This window comes from Anarhichas minor, unplaced genomic scaffold (genome assembly GCF_050575085.1).
Source record: "Anarhichas minor isolate MPS153535 unplaced genomic scaffold, ASM5057508v1 ptg000023l, whole genome shotgun sequence".
Lineage (NCBI taxonomy): Eukaryota > Metazoa > Chordata > Actinopteri > Perciformes > Anarhichadidae > Anarhichas > Anarhichas minor.
In genome coordinates this window covers 1,760,878-1,781,389 of record NW_027466469.1, presented here as the reverse complement: position 1 = coordinate 1,781,389, position 20,512 = coordinate 1,760,878, and the positions used below count along the sequence as shown (strand labels likewise).

Genomic DNA, 20,512 nt, shown 5'->3' with positions numbered 1-20,512 from the left:
ACAAATTAAAAATGCTCATTTTGCCTGCAGTGAATCAATTTAAAGAATGGCCTGAAAGAAGAAGAAGAAGAAGAAGAAGAATAAAGATGGAACCTCTGGTAGATATCGGGGATTTGGAGGCAGATGCACGTTGAGGAGGAGGAGGAGGAGGAGGAAGAGGCAGTTTGGTTGAGAGAGCAGGGCCACTGTAAAATGAGATCAGTCCAGGATCATCCGTTCCAGGGCTCCACCATTGGCTGCAGCAGCAACAGGCGAGTGTGGGGGGCTGCCAGGGGGTTTTGGGGAGGCACCGGGAGCCACAGGAGTGTTTGTCATGGCGGGTAAAGAGGTTGGTGTGGGTCGCTGGGCAGGGCAAAGGAGGGTGCAGGAGTAGGCCGCCCTGAGGGATGCTTACCATCACAGTGAGAAGGCACGGGGCTCGCATGTATAAATGTGTGTGTGTCTGTGTGTGTGCGTGAGAGATAAATAAAGAATCGGATGCAGAGGGGAGAGGGAAGTACGAGGGGGTGCTGAGGGCCGCCTATGGGGATCCGGCCTCAGAATATGGTGGTCTCGTACTTGGTGCTGACGGGGCGCCTGTGGGAGTCCCGCTGGTCCAAGAGCCAGGAGGTGCTGCCCAGGGACTGCATGTCGGCGTCCATCTCCAGGGGGTCGATCTGCCGAGGGGGGAGGGAGGGAGGAGGGACGAGAGGAGGGCGTGAGACGGGCGGCAGTGGAGGAGGCCATTGCGCCACACTGACAAGTCCTCAGCTCACACACGTGCATGTGGATTAGAGGTGCAGTCCAGTGATCGTGTTATAATCACAGACACTCAGGGCTCAATCCACAACATGGATGATGTCTGACAGGAAGTACACTCGGCCTCTGGAAGCAGCAGCAGTAAAACCGAAGCTACGACCCTCTGGGAGCTCAAAGATACACTGATTAGTGGTTCAAAAGCAACATGTGCTCTACGCCGGTGGCTCAGACAAACACAATATAAGCAGTCAAAACACACATGTGCTGGTTAATACTGATTTACATACAGATTACACATGATTTTGAAATGGTCAAAAGAAATTCAAAATTCTCTGCATAAGAAGGACATCTAGTTCAACATGTCTTAAAAAGACCAATATAATGTTTTTTTGAAAAGGAGCTTTAAACCACCTGACGGAAACAACCATTGCTTACAAGCTCTCACTGACGCAACGAAGCCAACAGCCATCATAGAAGCTTGAGTAAAGAAGGTAAACAACATCGAGAAAACCTCTCTTCCCTGAATGCGTTTAACCACAAAACTTCAGCGAATTGCATCTTAAACTCTGAAATGTAAGATGAAGATGAGAGATGGGAAAGTAAAGGGATGAGGAGAATGTCTATGGTTGAAATGTTAAGAACCACAAAACAAGGAGACAAAGTGCACTGCGGCACCCCAACCACCAAAAAAAACCAAAGAGGGGAGGGATGGATGTGTAAGCAGATGAGTGTGGTGATTACAGGTTGAATAGAGGAAAGGAAAGAGAAGGACCTGGACTCCAGGGCTAACAGAGTGCAACGGGAGGAAGGAAGGACGGTGGGTAGTACACGTGTGACAGTGACAGCAGCGGCATTCGAGCAGAGGGGCACCCTGGGAGGCAGGAGGACCAAGAAGACAAGAACAAAGACACGTTAAAAAAAACGAGAGAGTATAGAGGGACAGAGCATTTGAATGCATCGGACGGACAAAGACGAAATCCAGTAGCAGCAGTTCATCACCTGTTCAGAGCTAAAGGAGCCAAATTATACCAAAAAAACCTTCTACGTTGTGTATTCTTGCATTTGTATTCGAGAATTCTCCTCCGCATGGCAGCTCTGTCAAGCTGTGGATGATTTTCCCTCTGTGTGGAGGCCAGACCTGGAGTGAAGGCTAACTTTAGCTCCTTCATTCTCTGTATTGGAGTCCGCTCCAGCAAATCCAGCCAAGGGTCCTTTAGATTACGTTTGTCGAACACTTTGCTTAGACCTCATCTTAACAGCTTTTCTCTCATGTAGGTTTAAAAGTTTGAAAGGACAAACCATGTAAACAGTGTCATGTCAACAACAGTCTGTTATTACATTATTCCTTATCATATATATATATATATATATATATATATATATATATATATATATGATACTAACAATCTTTACACTGCAAAAACAAAAAACGTCTTTATTCTTTATCTCCATGTTTCCTACACAGACAACATGCTGACATGGAGATTTCAGCACAATATTATGTAAACTACAGTGGAAAAATGTAATATCTGCTGCTATATTGATCTTCTTCTTCTTTCTTTCTAATAATGACTATTTCAACAGAGACATGAACAGTATTGTGTTCTAAATATTTTGGGAGGCCGTTTTCCTTTGGGCCCTCTGCAGTCTACTCAGTGGTTAAATTGAAGAGTTTTAAACTGTGATTGTCAGTTCATAGTAGGTCCAGCTGATATAATATGATGCACTTCTATTAGTGCTGGCCCTAGATTAAACTTCTATTTCTATTGACCTTTGAAGAATAGCTTTGTTAAAGCAACATGCCTGTTGAGTCCAGCTTGTTACAGGCTGCATTGTTTGGCATTGAAGCGATGCTTCCGATGTCTTTCATCAATGATTTCTGTTCTTATTTGACTGTTGCTCAGAGGTACCTTTGTCTCTTTCAGATAAATAAAGTAGTCAGCCATCAGACTGTTCCCAATCAAGCTTTTGTGGCAGGCGATTCCAAACTTTTGAAAGGTAATGTATGTGGCCATCAAGTGCGTATCCAACACCACTTTACAGTTATTTTAGTTTTATCAACAAACTAACGGAGCTAACATTAGCTGAATTAGCTAGCTAGCTACAGCTGTCTATTCAGGTGGAAAATCTTCTGTCGACAGATAGAAATGAGAAGCCTGCGTTGGTCTACCTCTGAAACCACAGATCCATTTTTTTCAAATATTACAAATAATTCAAAACGGTACGTCTGTCACCCTTATCATTGCAATAGGGCTGTCCTCGATTATTAGGTAACAAACACTCAAACAATTTTGTCGACGAATTGATGAGTTGATTTAATCAACAGCTCAGTTTCTCCACAAATAATCACACAAGAGCACCGCTTTAAATCTTGTGTTTACCAGAGATGTGCTCATAAGTTTCTTGGAAATGAGTCATCCCGCATGAAAAAAATCCCCAAAACGACCAATCGACTAAATACATCTTAGTCCCGCTGAGACCAAAACGAGCGATTAGTTGACTAATCGTCTATGAGGGGACAGCCCTACATTGCAAACTGTGTTTAAACCAACTAGGCTTGGAAGCATTCACATAACCATAAAAAACATTAAAACAAATTGCAGTAGATAGGAGTCCCCCCCCCCCCCTAATTAAAACTCAAACAACCAGCCAGACTCATTATGCAGCTCTGTGATTACTCCATATATTATCCTTACATGCAGGTAGTAAACCAAAGTGATTTGTGTCCCCGCATGAGCATGTGGTCTTGCCGTGTGCGTGCTCTCTCAGGTGACAGTGATCACTGAGTGCTCGTTATATGCAGCCTGAGAGGTCAATGCATCAATGCGTATGGCTCAGCGTGTACGTGAACGTTTAAGCAACACACTCAATCAATAGAGAGGAAGCGGTGGATGGGTCCAACTAGCCGGGCTGAGCCCTCAGAAACACACCAGAGGGAATCACATACCTGCCTGTAAGCAGCAAATGAAACTATTCATCCATCGTGTTTTTTTGTTTTTTTTAAATCTCGCCTGATCTGAGTGACTCAGAGTTGAGGGGGGGGGGATGAAATTGGTTGCAAAGTAATGACTCATCACTTTCTACCACATACGCAGCAAATCTTCCTTTGTAGGCGGCCTATTGGGGATTCAGTGGCGGGGAAAGAGTCGGTCACGAGGTCTGTGTACTTCTTCTGAATTATGATTGTGCAACGGCGTGTGTGTGTCCCCCCCCTCCTCTGTCCTTTTAACAAGTAGGGCAAATTTAACACTCACACACGCTCACAGATAACACACGTTCAACATTGTTTTTTTCCAAAGAGTTGTAGGGTGGTACTCACTGCTGATCTCCGCATGCTGCTCCATGACTGAGATACAGGACGGCTGGCTTTGGTCTCTATGACCTCTGAACTCAGAGACGTAGGCGGGACATAGTGTCTCGCCCTGGCCTGCACTGCCATCTGATAGGCCACCTCAAATGCCTGTCCCAGTGTCAGGATGATCTCGTAGGTCTCTGTCTATGTGAATGAAGACAATTCTTTTTTTAAAGACACTGAACATGAAGTAAGGTCTTGGTTATAAAAACAAAGTCAAATTCAAACAGCTGGCATTTTAGCTGCTGCAAACTGACACAAAACAACTTCTTCACAGTGGTTTTCTTTCATGATACATCTAAACTGAATTCACATTAACCTTAAAGAGATACAGTATATGTGCCCTTTGCTTGTGTGCATGACAAACCGTTTAATTTCACTAATGGCCTCTAGTAAAAGCAGAACACTTTCACAAACATGACTTAACATTTAGTTCTTTAATACAATTTTAACAAAATCTACTGTATCATTTAAATCAGTGATTCTCAACTGGTGGGTCGCGGACCTGTTTTCAGTGGGTCACAGGCCTTTGCATGAAAAAAAAAACAAGTTGTGATTTTATTTTGACGGTCATTTTTTATGCAGCGGAGTTATTCCAGCATTTACGGCACTTGTTCAGCGGTGCAGGAAAAACACCGACCAATACGTTGTGAATCACATCACGTGATGCAGCTCAGCCAATCAAATATGGGTATTCTGACAAGTTTCCTGACTCAGTGAGATGTACACACACCGTGACACACGGGGGAGAGACGAGGATATAGACAGCAGAGCAGGACTATTGAGGTGTGAGTTGTGAAAGTCAAATCATAGGACAATCTCCAAAAGAGAAAAATGTCCCGAGAGACCAGAGTCATTAGACTCTGACTGGACAGACTCATAGAGGTGAATTCTTCCAACACTCATTTATATTTTTAGAAGATGAGAAAAATATAATATTTTGGCTTTTTCACTTCACCCTGAATGAACTGAAGTTAAAGCTGCAGGGCAATTCAGTGAAAATAACTTTTCTAAAATGAATTTCGTTACGTAATTAATTTTTAAATCCATTCGTTATTTTACTTGAAATAAGAATAACATTTATTTATGTATTTCTATGTATTATTTATAATCCATCCAGCTACATTTGAAAGCTGAGAATAATAATTGTTAAAATATAATTGATGTGTACTTTCTTTATTTGATTTGACTGGCCGTGACCCAAATTATATATATATATATATATATAATTTGGGTCGTGGGTCGCGGCTTGTCATTAAGGGGTGATGGTGGGTCCCGCAGCCAGACCAGTTGAGAACCACTGATTTAAATGACTTATGACTGTTTCAATATTTGTTAAGAATTACAGTCACTTTATTGGTTTTGCGAAGGATTGTTTTCAACAATGTGTTGTGCGTCACACAAAAGCGCTGCTCGTCACATTGTTTGGATAATTGCTTTGTATAATTTCTCATTGGCTCAAAAGCAAAACGCCATTCTTAACACAACATTCTGCGACGTGGAGCGGTCGTGCTGAATACATATACGTAAATAAGGCTCAAAATTGTGAAAACTTTGAGGATCATAGTTCAGTTAAAACTGTGTCCCCGCAGGTATCTGAAACTCCACAGTCGTCCACCTGCTCAAGAGAAAAGATCGTCTTTGACCTTTTACGGAAGCTGAGACACAAATTGCAACATAATCTGTGCCTGTACATGGAAATGCCATGCGTAGCGGGAGAGCAACTTCAATCAAGCCACTCGATGAGTCAATCAAGGAAATAACAGCGACAGGGTGCTGCACACAGCTGTAACTGCGGGATGCTGGACATCCCACGAAGGACACTTTGCTTTTCTAAATTAATCAATGAGGAATTCACAAGAATAATATGAAGACTTAAGGGTTTCCTCAATGTATTATACAGGATATATGTATATATATATATATATATATATATATAACAGGATAGAGTTGTATTACTCACCACTTCCACAGTGCTGAAGACATGGCAGAAGTGGTGGCCACTCTTCAGATCCTTGGTAATGTAAGCAAAAGTGCAGAGGTCATCTGGGTCTTGGGCGGCGCACGAGATGTTCCTGATCTCGTGCTCCGCAACTATAGTCTAATGGAAAAGGGAAGGATGTGAGTACTTACTGGAAATCAACCACTAATGGAGGCGGAGAGGGTCGACTGCAGTGTTTGTGTTGGACAGATCAATATACGCACGGAGGCACACAAACATGCTTTACCATTACCTTCGTGGCTGCATCGATGAACTTGACCCCTCTATAGGTAATGGACAGTATGACGACTGGACCCTTTCTTGAATCCTTTGATTTCTGCAATAAAATAGGTGAGATATAGTACAACAAATCACAATGGTTCATCCACTATATATGTAATAACAGAAATAGTTAGTTATCATGTTTCATCTGTAATTCTTGTCATTTCATTTTTATTGTTTATCTGTTTTTTTAATCAGTGCAACACTTTTGAGTTGTTCTTCAAAATGTCAAAGCAAATCAAATTCGAAGAAAAATATTGTCAAAGCTTTTCAGTGATACTTACCCTAATTTTAGCACAGGCCTCTTGTGTGGACTCGATCCCTCGTAGATCCCTGATTATCATTGATCCTAGGTACTAGAGAGAGAATCAAAACACACGCTACACGTCAACTACAGTACAGGTTGGAAACAAATTTAAACAAAAATCCCAGTCAATCTATTTTATGGAACCATAGGGAGTTCTGTCATGTAACAAAGACCAATGCATGTCTGCTTCTATGCTACAGACGGTAAGAAGTGACTTACGGTTGCCTCGTACCCGCAGGAGTCCAGGATGAGCTTCTCAGGCTGGTGATGCCAGGCGGACACCGTGGCGTAGGTAGCAGACTGGCTCGGCGGCCGGAGGTTCAAACGAGAGTCTTTGTGTCGTTCACTCTGTCGGTCCTGCAGAGATGCAACATCATTGGTTGGTGAAGACAACAACGAGAGGAAAACACTGCTTACATTGTGGCAGTAAACATATACATTTGTTCTAAAATGGCAATCGAAATCCTCCAAGTTTGTAGGGCCGGGATACTTTTCTTCACATACGCACACAAGACATTCAATTTTTGATTGCTGGAATATTAGTATGAAGGCAACTGCTTGGTCAGCACTTTACTATAAGTCCTTTTTGATCCGCTGGTATAATCATAAATATTCACGCACATGGTTGGGCCTTTAGGTTAGAGTAAAATATACTCCTGACAATAATCCACTAAGAATTTAGGAAAATGAAAAGTATTGATTTTAAGTATGACGGATCCTGAGTGGGCCTTCACCCTACGTCAGCAGGGATCGGCTCCAGCTCCGCATGACCCTGAATAGAATAAGCAGATCGAGAAAATGCATGGATTGATCCTGAGTGGTGTAGTTGTTCAACATTTCTCTTATCTGTGGACGCTCCTCTGTGTTTTCTCTTTGAAAAAACGAGGCATGCCAGCTTGGCTGTGAATGCATGTGTCATAGTTTGATCTTTTTTTGAAAATAGTAAATTTGATCACTGAGTTATTCTTGGTTAATTTTCTTAAAGGCGAAAGCAAGAAATTCAGGGAAACACTGAAGAACTGAATTCATTTCAGTAAATAAAAATGCTGCATTCAATTTTTCTAAAACCCAGAGCTCCTCAGGAGACCATTGATCTTAATGAGTGAGTTAAAATACGCTGAACGGAGCTGAAGACCACAGTGCTTTAAGAAAAAAGTTAGTTTGTTAATTAACTTGAAGCTGATTTTCATGTCGTTCATGATGGAGATTTAATGTGCTACAGTAGCTAAAACAATTATGCAAACTATAAGCTATATTATGTTTGAAAACAGGAAGGTAGGGCAGGCCAATAATTCAGCTTTGCTTTCTAACTTTCACTGAAATGTCCTCTGGTTACAGTCTAATATTGTTGTGATTATTTGGGTCTGCCCACTAACGTTTAACTCAACCAGTAGGTTTAGTTTTGCATCGTAGCTCCGCGTCTGAAAAATGTGACTACAGCTCCAGCAACAACATGTGACAAGACACCCTGACACATCGAACTTTGTGCAGCGTCCTCCTCCTCTATTATTCAGCTCGTCACTGAAGGTACGTTTGATGCTTTCCCAGAAGTGAAAGAAGGTGGAACTCACTACCGAGCGTGGCCTCTCACTATACGAACGCAGAGAAACACTACAGTCTTGGTCAACTCCCCTCCGCCTCCGGTCGGACTCGGTCGAGGGCAGGAGCATGTCCATGGAGCGACTGGTGTACGGGTCCATCTGACTGAGGGGAGATGTGGTCTGGGACAGGAGGTCATGGAACTGCCAAACACACCCAGTCACACAAAAGAGTACACACACACACACACACACACACACACACACACACACACACACACACACACACACAGCACAGATTAATGATATGACAGCACTGTCTACATGGGCTGGTTTCCCTGATCTACATCCAAGCTTAATCCTCCACAAAAGAGCCTCTTCCACAGAGATTCTCAGTTATTTTCAGCCCGGTTTTAATCTGCCTGGGAAATCAGCCCTGAGTATTTAACTGTTGTGAACATAATGATATTGAAGAATCTCATTCCAAAATTAGACATCCGCAGCTGAAAAAAAATAAAAAGGATCCATTTTCTCACAAAATGATGTTGGCATAGAAATAAAGCTTGTCGAGCAACGCTGCTTAACTTTCATCCTCAGCTCTGTTTTGATTGTTGTTCAATAAGAAAAGTAAAAGCGTTTAATCATCGATCTCTATTGAAATATAGAGCACTATAACAACTATAAAAAAAGCATTTTTTTTACCTTTTATAGGCATCACTGACACTAAATAGGGGTTATGTTGAGGCCAAAAGCAGAACAGCTCTTGTAATTGGGCATATTGAGCACACCCAATCTATTAACCAAATTAGCGTTGGCTGTGTTTCTGCACCTCGATGGTTGAATAGCAGCACTTACAATGCTGCAGTCTGATTCACACTGCTGCAAGAAAAAAACATTTTTCTTAGACTGTGCTGTGTTTTTGTGGATTGAAGAGCCGATTAGACATCAAGTCAGTGCCACCTCATGAAGCGCTAGCAAAGAAGAGCACATCATTCTGTGAACTGTATCAATTTCTACATCGCAGGTCTCACCATAATCGGGGACAGACGACGGGACTTTGATGGAGCCTCTTCGTAGGGCCTCTCTGCTAGAGAGGCAATGATCCTCTTCCTGTGGCCCAGGGCACCAATCTTAATAACCTAGAGGGGACAGCATTAGAGCTCAATATAAGACGAGACGTTCCACTGCATTGTCACATCAATATCGCAAACACAGGAATTTATCTAGACTAAGCTAATAGAGATATATCCAAAATACACTGACACAGAGTTAGTGGCATGCTCCGCTCACTGGCAGGCCTCCGCGGGCAAACAGAAATGACTCTCGTCAATAATTCAGCCTCAATCTGTTTTGCCGTAAGCTTCACGTATAGCACTGTCTCCTTCCTGGGATACTCTATAATTCACCATCCATTTTTGGACATAGTGCTTAAATAACAGAGAAGAATTTCACGATTTATGGGACGACAACGAGGTGATATGCAAATAACTGTGCGACTTTCAAATAACTGGATTACACAGATCCACTTATTTTCACAAATATTACATTTTATTTAATTGACAGTATTTTAACACTGCAAGTTCACCTGACACACGTCTATCCACAGTATCTCTGTCTCTTTTATAAATGCCGTGTCTGCTTGTTTTGCTAAACCCTCAGAGGAGGAAACATAGGTTAATTTTAAGTAGTCAAAACTCATTATCTTCATACTGAACATTTGCATAATTGGCTATTAACATTCATGCTCATCCAGCAAAGGTGGTCGTCGAGTGATTAATAATTAAAATTGCAATTATGTAGCTGGTACAAAATATTCCATAACTGGCTCGTACGGCTCTTTGTCTGGAGGCTTCAATTATTTATTCAGTGAGAGTCAGTTGAGGCAACTGGTCTGTAGTCTGGATTTCCTTACTCTCGCGTACAGAATCCCAGTGAGACCAGTATGCATGAGGTGTGTGAAATAAGAGAGCATTTTAACAGTAAAAAGAGTCTTGGGATTATCTGGGAATGAAAACCAGCTCGTAGATCAAATTGATGGTTGATACTAACATGCTGAAGAGGATGTAGGAAATGCTAATGGGGAAAAGCGATTCCTGGCAAGATGCTCACAGGCGGTTCTGCACACTGAAGCAAAGTGAGCTGCGCTCACACCCATCTTTCTGTACTGCATCGCAGTCTGCTGGACACTATCCCTCGCCCACTGCATATACAGTATGTTTGGCTGCTGCATTCCTGCTGCTGCTGCTGCCATTTTGCCATCAATATCTTTGTGTGTATGCACAAACTGCTTTTTCATTCACAGCCGTCAAGCATAGGAATACTCGTCCAGCTGAGCTTAAAACTTGCACAGATTAATCATTTTTTTCCATGGTGCAAAGAAATGAATGTTGAGCGAACAGTCATTTTATAACCGTGATTCAGGTTTGTAATGGTAATGAATTGTAATTTTATAGTTGTAGTGGATTAATGTGCTGGACTCGATCTGTTGATGTTTGCTTGCAGTGTGATAGAGACTGTGTAATGTGTCTGCTGGTTGTTCTGTGTGTATGCCCTGGGACTGCACATGGAAATGAGCTAATAACTTAAAGGAGCTGTATTTAACATTCTGAACAATAATGATAGAGCAGCAATCAACTATTATATGTAAAGCTGTAGTGGAGTAATGTCTACCTGAGCAGATAATGAAGTCTCTCTCCCTCTATGTGTGTTGTTATCCCAGTTCCTTGCTTTGTTAACATGGCCGGGCCGGCCGCCTCACGCTTTTAGTGCACGTTAGTGCACGTGAGCGTGCACCACCGGTTAGCTCACAGCCACCGCTCTGCAGTGCTCTCTTATGAGGGTTACGGCTGATAAAGCCGTCCCAACTGATGGTGTCGTGGCAGGAGTGTAACACCCGGCCTCAAGTAAACGCTGTTGACCGTTGTTAGCGCTGTTAGCAACGTTAGCTATAAACTGCCGGCTCGCCATCTACACGTTGAGAGCCGCTGAGAGGCAATCAAAAAACTCCTAATCTCAGATCTTGCACGTTTTAAACTGGCAGAAATCAACTCTTCATTTCCTTTTCATTTTGAGAATGTTTTTTGTGCATGTTTCTTGTATAATGAAGACTAATAATACCACTAATAATAAGAATCTTATCTACTCATAGAAATGCAGTAATAAGTGGGTAAATTATAAACGCTGTAAACAAGCTCATCCACTGCTCCTACACTGCCTTCAGAGAGTGCTTATCAACCGTATCAGATCATCCGTTTGGATTGTCTAGTTGCCCGACATGCCATAAACATTTCTAATGTCTTCATGATTGGTTATTACTGCCGTTTCAAACTTAAAACATAACCTTGTAATGACATCAGACAAGGAAACAAAAATGGACTTTTCTTTCTTGTCATTACAAATTATCATAAAATGTAACACGATTTACATAAAGATTAAACCAAATGATATACTTCCCTGTCATCAGTCACCATATTGCTCCTTAATTCACGTTTTATTGCATAGTTAACTTCTAATGACTCCGTGGTATTGAAAATGTTTCTGCTATAGTTTTAAGCAAATGCTTTAATCATCGAGCCCTCTGCTATTTCAACATTGCATTTTAAAGAGCTTGTAAACCTCAATCATGATCCATAAATCAAGGTTGTTTTGTGATTAAGGAGACCATTCGGTGAGAACTGGTGCAGAATGTCTAAAGACGTTGAGTCCATCAACACTCACGTCTCTCTGTAAGCACGTAAGACACTGAAGAATTTCCTACTCATAAACATTTGAACTGCACCGGATAAATGTAGGCGATGGCTTCTTACATTGACAATCTCCAGCTCCCACAGGTTCTTAACACACTCCAGTGTGCGGTAGCCACTTGACAGAAAGTTGGGCAGATATTCATGCAGGCCAAGGACGTCCAGCCAGGAGACAAGCGATGTGCTGCCATCACAGCCCATTGCTTTTACCTAGAGTGAAGGGAGAACACATGTGAGGGAACAAGCACTGAAACGTTTTGTATTGAGAAAATGGCTTCAACTAGAAATGTATAGTATATATATATTTTTTTCCAGTTGTGGATATAATTCTACCTCACTAAAGCTGGACAATGCCGCTGCTGTTTTTAGCCATGTTAGCTTGTCCAATACTTTGCTTTATGGCCAAATACCTGCAAAACTAATAGCATGTTAACAAGCTAAGATGGTGAACATGGTAAATATGATACCTGCTTTTAACGAGCATGTTAGCATTGTGATTGTGAGTATATTAGCATGCTGATGTTAGCATTTAGCTCAAAGCACTGCTGTGCTAGAGTACAGCCTTAAATAGCCACTAGCATGGCTGTAGCTTGGTTTTGTAACCGTCCACATTCGCAGGGTCGGACACATCATTTTGTCTTTGAATACATTATAAATGTTTTCCTTACTTTTCCACCTACAACCCTTGTGCAACCTTTATCATACAGTATAAAGTAGACCAATCCTTATTATCTCATTATCTATTACAAATTGTATTTGTTTGTTGTTAAATCTATAATAACTTTGGTCCAAAAAAGGTTTTTATATCTACTATTTTTTATCGGAAGGTTTTTGATTCAACTCTGATGAACCTCGGGATCTATCCACAAGTATAAGACATGTCTTCCCTTTTCTGTATTATCTATTTGTTTGCTTACCTGCTATTTTTATGAACATGACATTTTGATCTTTTTTTCAGAGACACTGTCAGTCACTGTCCTCCCTCAGTGCCGAGGTTAAGTTATGATGTTAAGTACCTTGGGCAAGCTGCGTGCCGCATGGAGGATTTTCTTTCTGTGTCCTGGGTCAGTGATCCCAATGTCTCTGAGATCCTGGTCCTCCATCACGTTACCCCCCTACATAAGCAAAAACGCAAGAGACACACACAAAAAAACGCATTCACACACAGGCGCACACACAGTCAAACCCGTACACACGTGCACGCAAACATATAAACACATACACACAAGCACAAAAACATACACATGCACGGAGACAATACACACAGTAGACATACAGCAGTAGAATCCATGAAAATAAATCTGTAATCCGTTACACTGTGCAATAAATTCAATGTCTGGACACACACACACACACACACACACACACACACAAACTGGTATCCAATATTTACACATAGAAGACACTCTAGTGGCATATGACAAATAGCTTTGTATGAACAAAGGCCATGAATCATTCTGCTCTGTAACTACCAGGGCAGCATTGTAGCTGTGCAAACACACACTTGTTAATAACATACACACATGCACACACACACACATAGAAATATGCGCATCTCTGACACAAGCAGTAACAGCAGAGTGGGAGGACAATGAAGTCAAATTAATTGGGCATGCCAAGAGTAATCAATCTGATCTGATGCGACTCGGAAGGAACAAAGCCTTCATAACTGCAGCAGCATCTACAGGATCCCTTTGTTGCAGTGTTTCATTGAGGGAAACTCAACCGTCCAAGAGGAAACAAGATTTCACTGCAGTTTGTAACAATTCCTTATTTTATGGCATAGAAACAATGAAAAACAATAATTTTCCACCTACTGAATTCTTGACTGACAAGCAGATTCTTGTCTATTTCATGTAGCTATTCATATTTGCAGCTCCAGCTGCTTTGTCATCTTATTCCGGTTTATAGGCGGAGAATAAAGATACAAGGAGAACCTTGAAAATGTGGAGCTAAGCGTTTTTTCCCCGTGGACTGCTGCAGATTGATTCTTCCTGGCCAAGAATGTTAAAATGTTCTGTGGTCTTTACTCAACCTGCTCTTACTGGATTGGTTTCAGAGCACGATGCAGCAGTATTCACAGGCCTGTATCATGGTGCAGTTTAGAGATTACTCACTGATCACCAGAATAAAAAGGTCAAAATGAAGCGGGGTCTGATGTTAGGGAGGCCCAAAATAGATTCTCCACTTTTATTAACACAGTTTGAAGTCTGATGATGCCTCGGGAGACTCTGCAAACATATTATTTCATGCTGCATTTGAAACATGTGACGGGAATATATGGTTCAGTTCTTACATAGCTTATGAGCAACGGTGGTTTGATTTAATCTGACACGACTTGCAGATGTAGCCATGGTAGAAGTCCTTCATCTCACTAAATGCACTCAGTTAATGCAACAGTGAATTAGAATTGCTCTATCGCTCTGCACCACGGGGGGATTGTTTTTTAGAAATCAAATTGTGTTACTGGCGTGAAAATATTACAGCAAAGAAAGAAGACTTAATTTATGTGTTATAATATGTATGTTTAGTTCTACATTATGACATTTGAGAAAGAGAGGGCTGCAACATCTGATGCAATATTAATGCAGGGAAGATGCAATGTAAATGCACGATGGGTAACTTCTAAGTTGGTTTACACTAGGAAATTGGCCTCATTGCCACATTTGTTTGGACATCAGGGCAACGAAACACAACGCTACAAAAGGAAATTATAAATTACGTGGAATTATTTGACTGACAATGAATCCCACGAGCTAATCCTGATGTCCACACTCAGTTAGATTGATTACATCTGAAGCAAGTCTGGCAGAATCTAAAAGGGCACAATATTAAACATTCACAATGTCTGTCTGACTACACTGACCTTTCCCTTGTTTTCAACCTCCACATCCTTGTAAATATCCACGGGTAATTTGGTAATTTGCCTTGTGAAATTAACGATTTATCTCCTTGATGGTTCAAGTCTAGCAGAGACATTAGTCGTGGCGTGAAGATGAACATAGGAATGCTTAATGACCCGTCTTCCTCAACGCATTACGTCCCGGAAATCTTGATCAACGTGGAATCTTCCAACCCACTAAGACAAGAAGGTTGCTTTGTTTTCTTTCTAACTATACTGTCTAGACATCTGTGAACTAGTGCCGGGCAAATATAACAATATACACTGAGGGACAATGAAATATTTGTATCAACCATTGAAGATTCTGGGATATGTTTAATACTCAGTTAGCTATCTCTTGAGTATCTCTGGTTGCATTAGGCTATTGTGGGCAATGCAAATCAATAAGCGGGACTGATTTATTTATTTATGCCAATATTGGATTTACAGAATGTTGGCATCAATTTAATTAAATATCTTTATTTGTCAGGTATTCAATTGACTAGATTAGTGCAATGTCAGCATTTCAATTTTATCTATATACTATTTCACAATTGAAGTTCCACAGATCATGGTGTATAATCATGGTATATAACTATAGCCACTATATCATGGTATATAATATTATCACATACAATAATGGTACATAGTGATAAAAGATGCATTATAAGAAAAGTGCATTATAAAGGCAAACTGATTTTTGAGGCTGATAGCAACATCAATAACACTTATGATAAGGATCTATGGGCGTCCAGTTTGTCTCAGGGTTAAGATATTATTTATTATGAACGCAACATCATTGGTTCACTTCCTTTCTTCCATGCAATTTCCTATCTATATCCATCTCCCCTCATTTCCTGTCCCCTCTCTCTCATGTCTGCTTATGAATAAAGGGCATTAAATACCCCAAGAAAAAAACGATATTTTTAGTTCGTTTTTTTCACGAAATGTACTGAGCAGGACATTTTACAGTAAATAAACTGTTCTCTTGCGGACAAACGATCTAATAAAGACACAATTTCAAAATACATCAAACATTTCTTTGGCATTTCTGCACTGCGATGTCTTCCTGCTTATTGTCTGACGTGAACACAATGTCGATACATCTGCATCAAGCTAACATCTGTGGATTTATCAGACAGGACGATGTATTTGTCCGGCTGTAATCCATATCACACACCTCTACTGTACTCTTTTTACTATGAGCATATATTAAGACTACACATACTACTTTAGGTTTGTTGTCACCTCATGAACAAATACAAAGGTGAGCCTGAAGCACTTCATAGTAGGAGTGATCACATGTTCATGAGGACTTCCGTCGTGTTGTGATCTCAGGCCTTACCAGTAAGAAAAACAGATCAGAGAGCAGCAGTCCTCAACTGGAACGCTTTATGAATACAACCACTTTCCCTCTGAGCTTACTGGTCTCACTTAAAAGCGAGCTCAGCTGTGACAAACCGATGTAACATAACATAGTGCTACTGCAGCTCTGTGGCATGAGAAATGCCCGCGTTTACCCTTTGGACCTGACTATTTACAGCGTACGGCCATGTTTTTTCAGATTAACATGGACCCGGGGATAGACAATGTAGTGGTGTTTTCTACAATCATCACCGGCTGAATATCAAGTCTCCTTGCAATGTTCTCTACAGGAAACATGATAATGCTTTCAGTCAGAATGCGGATGTCATTTGAGCTGCAGCTGAATGAATTTATCAATATGTAATCTGATGGAGGCGTTTGAAAAATGCAAAACATCCATCCAAAAGGGTTTTGATGATTTCCAGAAACTGTCTGATCGTGTTTTAAAAACATTGCAGTTGACGAATCATGTAGCTGTTAATAACTTACTTACTCGTGAAAATAATAAATTCGTTACCAAAATAAATGTCTGCATGCAAAAATGTGTAATTAAGCACTTGAACCCGGGAGTATGCAGCATTTAAAAACAACATTAGCATGCTGTTGCAGTCTAATCACTACATTGTGCAATTATTGCAAGCCCAGCTCATAAGCAGCACAAGCAGAGCATAAGGGGTCGAGGATTTAGTGAGATTTGGTGAGCAACCATGCAACTACAGTGTGTTTAGACCGAGGATTGTTTGTCCAGGTCATCTGATTGTATCTACACAAGAGGTCAAGACCACTGACTGTAAATGAGAAGATTCAATATAAGGGGGAGGAGGTGGCTGCAGAATTGTACAGTATATGAGAGGGACTGTTGGGGGAAAGTTAATGGGTTTTGGTCGTCATTTATCTTTCTGTTGGTGACAGCCCATATTCTTTATAGGGATTCAGTGCGGGTCCATAAATCTTTGCAGGGTCATGCATTGCAGAGGAGTTATGAGGGGGAGAGCGGAAAAGGTGGAAGGGAGAGTGAGAAAGGGGGAGGAGGAGGGGGGGGGGGGGGGTGTTGAGTGAAGCTACTGACAGACAAGCAGGGGGTGAGAGAGCCGAGTGGTGACATCAAAAGACAAATGCGGCTAGGTTGGCACGGGGAGAGGCAGAGTGATGTAAAGTGGAACGGACCCCTGGGATGACGTGCTGCAGGTGACTCACCATGAATCGTAGGTCGTCGAAGCCATTGAGCAGGAACTTGCTCTCGTACTGCGGCAGCCCCACGTGCTCCAGCCACTCTCCGACCGGCTGGTCCAGGGCTTTACCACAGGCCCCATCTGCCGAGAGAGGGAAGCGCTTCAGCAGGGAGAAGCCGTTCAGCCGGTAGCAGCGGCACTCAGAGGACGACACATGGCATTGCCACATCATCCTCGGCCAGCAGAGGCAGAGCCGAGTGCAGCAGCACCGGGCGGGGTGGGGGGGAGACAGGGTCCAGGCCGGGGGTGAGGGGCTCCCAAGGTACGGGTGGGGGCCCAGCTAACTCAAACACAGGAGGAGGGTAGGAAGTGCTCAAGCCCTGCAGCGGACTGACTAGGCTAATATACACCCACTGGTGTTAGTGTGACTGACTGAGAATGTCAGGCGAGGGTGGAGGTAGTGCAGGGAAGGAAGCCCATCTGAAGCTTGGTATAGTTAGTTATGTTGGACTGAGCCACTATGGCATCTTCCAACAAACAGGGTTCACTAAACATTCCTTTAGTGAGCAGATGAGCGAGTGTAAGAACAAGTGGCTAGCTAGTCCAAAGACATAACAGTCCTGAAACACTACAAGTCAACAGACTAAATACATTTCAGGCTGAGGGAAAGTGGGAACATCCATCACTAAATCACACATTTTCATACATCACACATTATTTACCATGCTAAAACTATCCCCGTCATTTTGTACTATCAGAAATTACTCCATCAGGGTTTAACACAGAAATATTCAGTTCCCCCACAATAAATTTGTCACTGTTTTCAACACATACTTGTAAAGCTCTGGCTGAGTCCCATGGCTTCATTGGTCAATCTCTTTGAGAGCTAGGACACGGCTCATATAATGAAGGTAGCAGCATTCTAAAGTACTGTTGAGGTACTCTTGTTATAATTATTTTTTTCTTTTCTTTTTATCAAGGAATACACATTTGCTTAAATCATTTTTCGCCTTTACTCCAGAGCCACAAGGAGTATGGTCAGGTAGACATATTGTAAATCCTACATTAAAAAAAAAAAACACGTTGGTTTAGGATTTCCAGTGTGCTGACTCCAAACTCCTCAATTCATAATAAAATCCAAATATAGATTCCTTGATAAAGCTCCTGGTAATGGAAAAAGGCTCGGTGTCCTTGGTGGTGCCGGTGCTGCCCAGCATTCACACTCCTCAGCAGGCTGCTGGCTGTGCGGCTCCGCCAGAGAACGGGCTTCTCATCTCTCAAAGCAGTAAATCCAGGTTCGATCCGACAGACGGCAGGTGAGAGACTCTTGACTCTGAAGCCAGGATCACTTAAGCTATATAGCTCCTTCCTGAGGCAGGCGCCCAACCAACCACCCCCCACGCTCCCACCCCAGCCCACCTGGTTCTTCTCCTCGATGGGTACAGCTCGCAGCCTCTGTGCTCAGGGCAGAGGTTTGCTGCATCCCCTGCCTGTCTGAGACATGCAGGCAGCGCAGATGCAGTCAGAGCAGCTGCTCCCGGCTCACACACGCTACCCCCTCACTGCTCACAGGGCATAACGTCCTGACGCCCGGCTACTTCTGCACAGGGGACCAAAGAAACTGCCTCAGCCTCAGCCACTGCTGCCACGTCCTTCCCACATCCACGACAGGCAAGAGACTCAGATCATCTCCCCTTCTCATCCGACCAAATCCCTCAAGCGCTTCTTTTTAACTCCCCCCCCCCCTCCTCGCTCTCGTCTCTTTCTGCTTTCTTTCCCTCGCTCCCGATCTCACAGCCCCATTCCCATACTGTGTGATCACACTGCAGGGCTGCCGTATGCTGCCTGATGAAGTGGGGTGCTGCTCCACGTAACAGCCTCTCTCTCTCTCCCTTGCTCTCCCACTATATCAATTCCCCTCCCTCTCTCTCTCTTTCTCTCCCTCTCTCCCTCACTCCGTCTCGCTCCCTGCCTCTCGTCCTCAAACACACCGAAGCAAACACACACACTCTATTTATCTCTCTGTGTTGTCTGTCTCTCTACCCCTCTCCCCTTCTATCTTGCTCCCGTTTCTTTCACATACAAATGCAAACACACTAGCTCTTCTCCGTCTGTCTCTCTCTAACCTTATCCTACCTCCCCCCCCCCCCCCCCCCCCCCCACTGCACTGATGAGAATTGCAGAGGCACCCTGATCTTGCCAGTCCAGAAATGATACCACCATCAGAGGCAAAGAGCAAGCACAGAAAGCCTCAAAAATCACAGTCCGTCTCTGCCAAGAATGACTAGAATGTAAAGGGATGACGAAGACCCGATCCGGCCAAGTTCTTAAGGCTAACATGGGATAATGAAACAAAGAGCATTGATTTAAGTCAGCAGAAGTCTCGTATGCACTTGTACAGGAGAGAGAAGACGAGAAGAGACACACTTTCAAGTCCTGTCTCTTCTTCATCTCACCCAGTCATACACCAGGAGGCACATTCCATTATGTACTTCCAGATGCTCACTTCATATTGCACATTTTTTAGAGCATAACAGAGGCTTCTTATGGGGAAAAGCCTGGATAAACAAGTGAGATAATATATATCTAAGATAGATTTGGGGTAAGGCTTTACACAGGAAGTTGTAGACTTTAAGCACCCACCTATGCAGGGCTGCTCACTGTGTCCATCACGGGTGTTATCTGGATACAGCTGAAGGCAGAGCGTAATTACGCAGGCTTTCAAGCTGCGAGCAATCACCTCACACATTCCCAGATGGGTAGTCAGCCAGTCAGTAAGGCAGTCAGGGCAAGGAGAAGCGGTGCCAACTGAGGGAAGCAAAGTGAAGGGCTATTGATTGAGCCTCCTCCGTAATTGGCCGCCTGCACCCCTGTTGCTCTGGCGTTAACGATCAGGTAAAAGGTCACGTCAGGTCTCCGTGACCCGTCAGTCATACACGAGGACCAGCGCTCATCATTTGTTATCAGAGAGAGGAGCTGCTGTCAGATTTGCCCTGAGTGAGGAGAAAGATGATGGAAGGAGGGAACGAGCGAGACAGGGAGAGGGAGAGAATGAGCAGGAGACAGATAAGACATAGAGAAAGACGAGTAGGAGGAGGTGATGAAACATGAGAGCGAGATAAGATGGTAATAGGACGTAAGAAGGATTGAAGC

The 20,512-nt window shown here is 42.8% G+C and overlaps 1 protein-coding gene across 1 annotated transcript in view; it reads right to left on the bottom strand.

Moving 5' to 3' along the window:
* Positions 1-536: 536 nt before the first annotated feature.
* Positions 537-20,512, bottom strand: part of anks1ab (ankyrin repeat and sterile alpha motif domain containing 1Ab) — a 35,415-nt gene continuing 15,439 nt past the window's right edge. The window contains exons 4-15 of the mRNA XM_076096714.1: positions 17,385-17,500; positions 12,958-13,056; positions 12,005-12,151; positions 9,230-9,337; positions 8,232-8,402; positions 6,880-7,017; positions 6,638-6,709; positions 6,325-6,408; positions 6,054-6,191; positions 4,058-4,234; positions 1,511-1,609; positions 537-656 (exon numbers count right to left, since the gene is read on the bottom strand). Coding sequence (XP_075952829.1) covers positions 537-656; positions 1,511-1,609; positions 4,058-4,234; positions 6,054-6,191; positions 6,325-6,408; positions 6,638-6,709; positions 6,880-7,017; positions 8,232-8,402; positions 9,230-9,337; positions 12,005-12,151; positions 12,958-13,056; positions 17,385-17,500 — 1,469 coding nt within the window. The remainder of the gene's footprint in view (positions 657-1,510; positions 1,610-4,057; positions 4,235-6,053; positions 6,192-6,324; positions 6,409-6,637; positions 6,710-6,879; positions 7,018-8,231; positions 8,403-9,229; positions 9,338-12,004; positions 12,152-12,957; positions 13,057-17,384; positions 17,501-20,512) is intronic.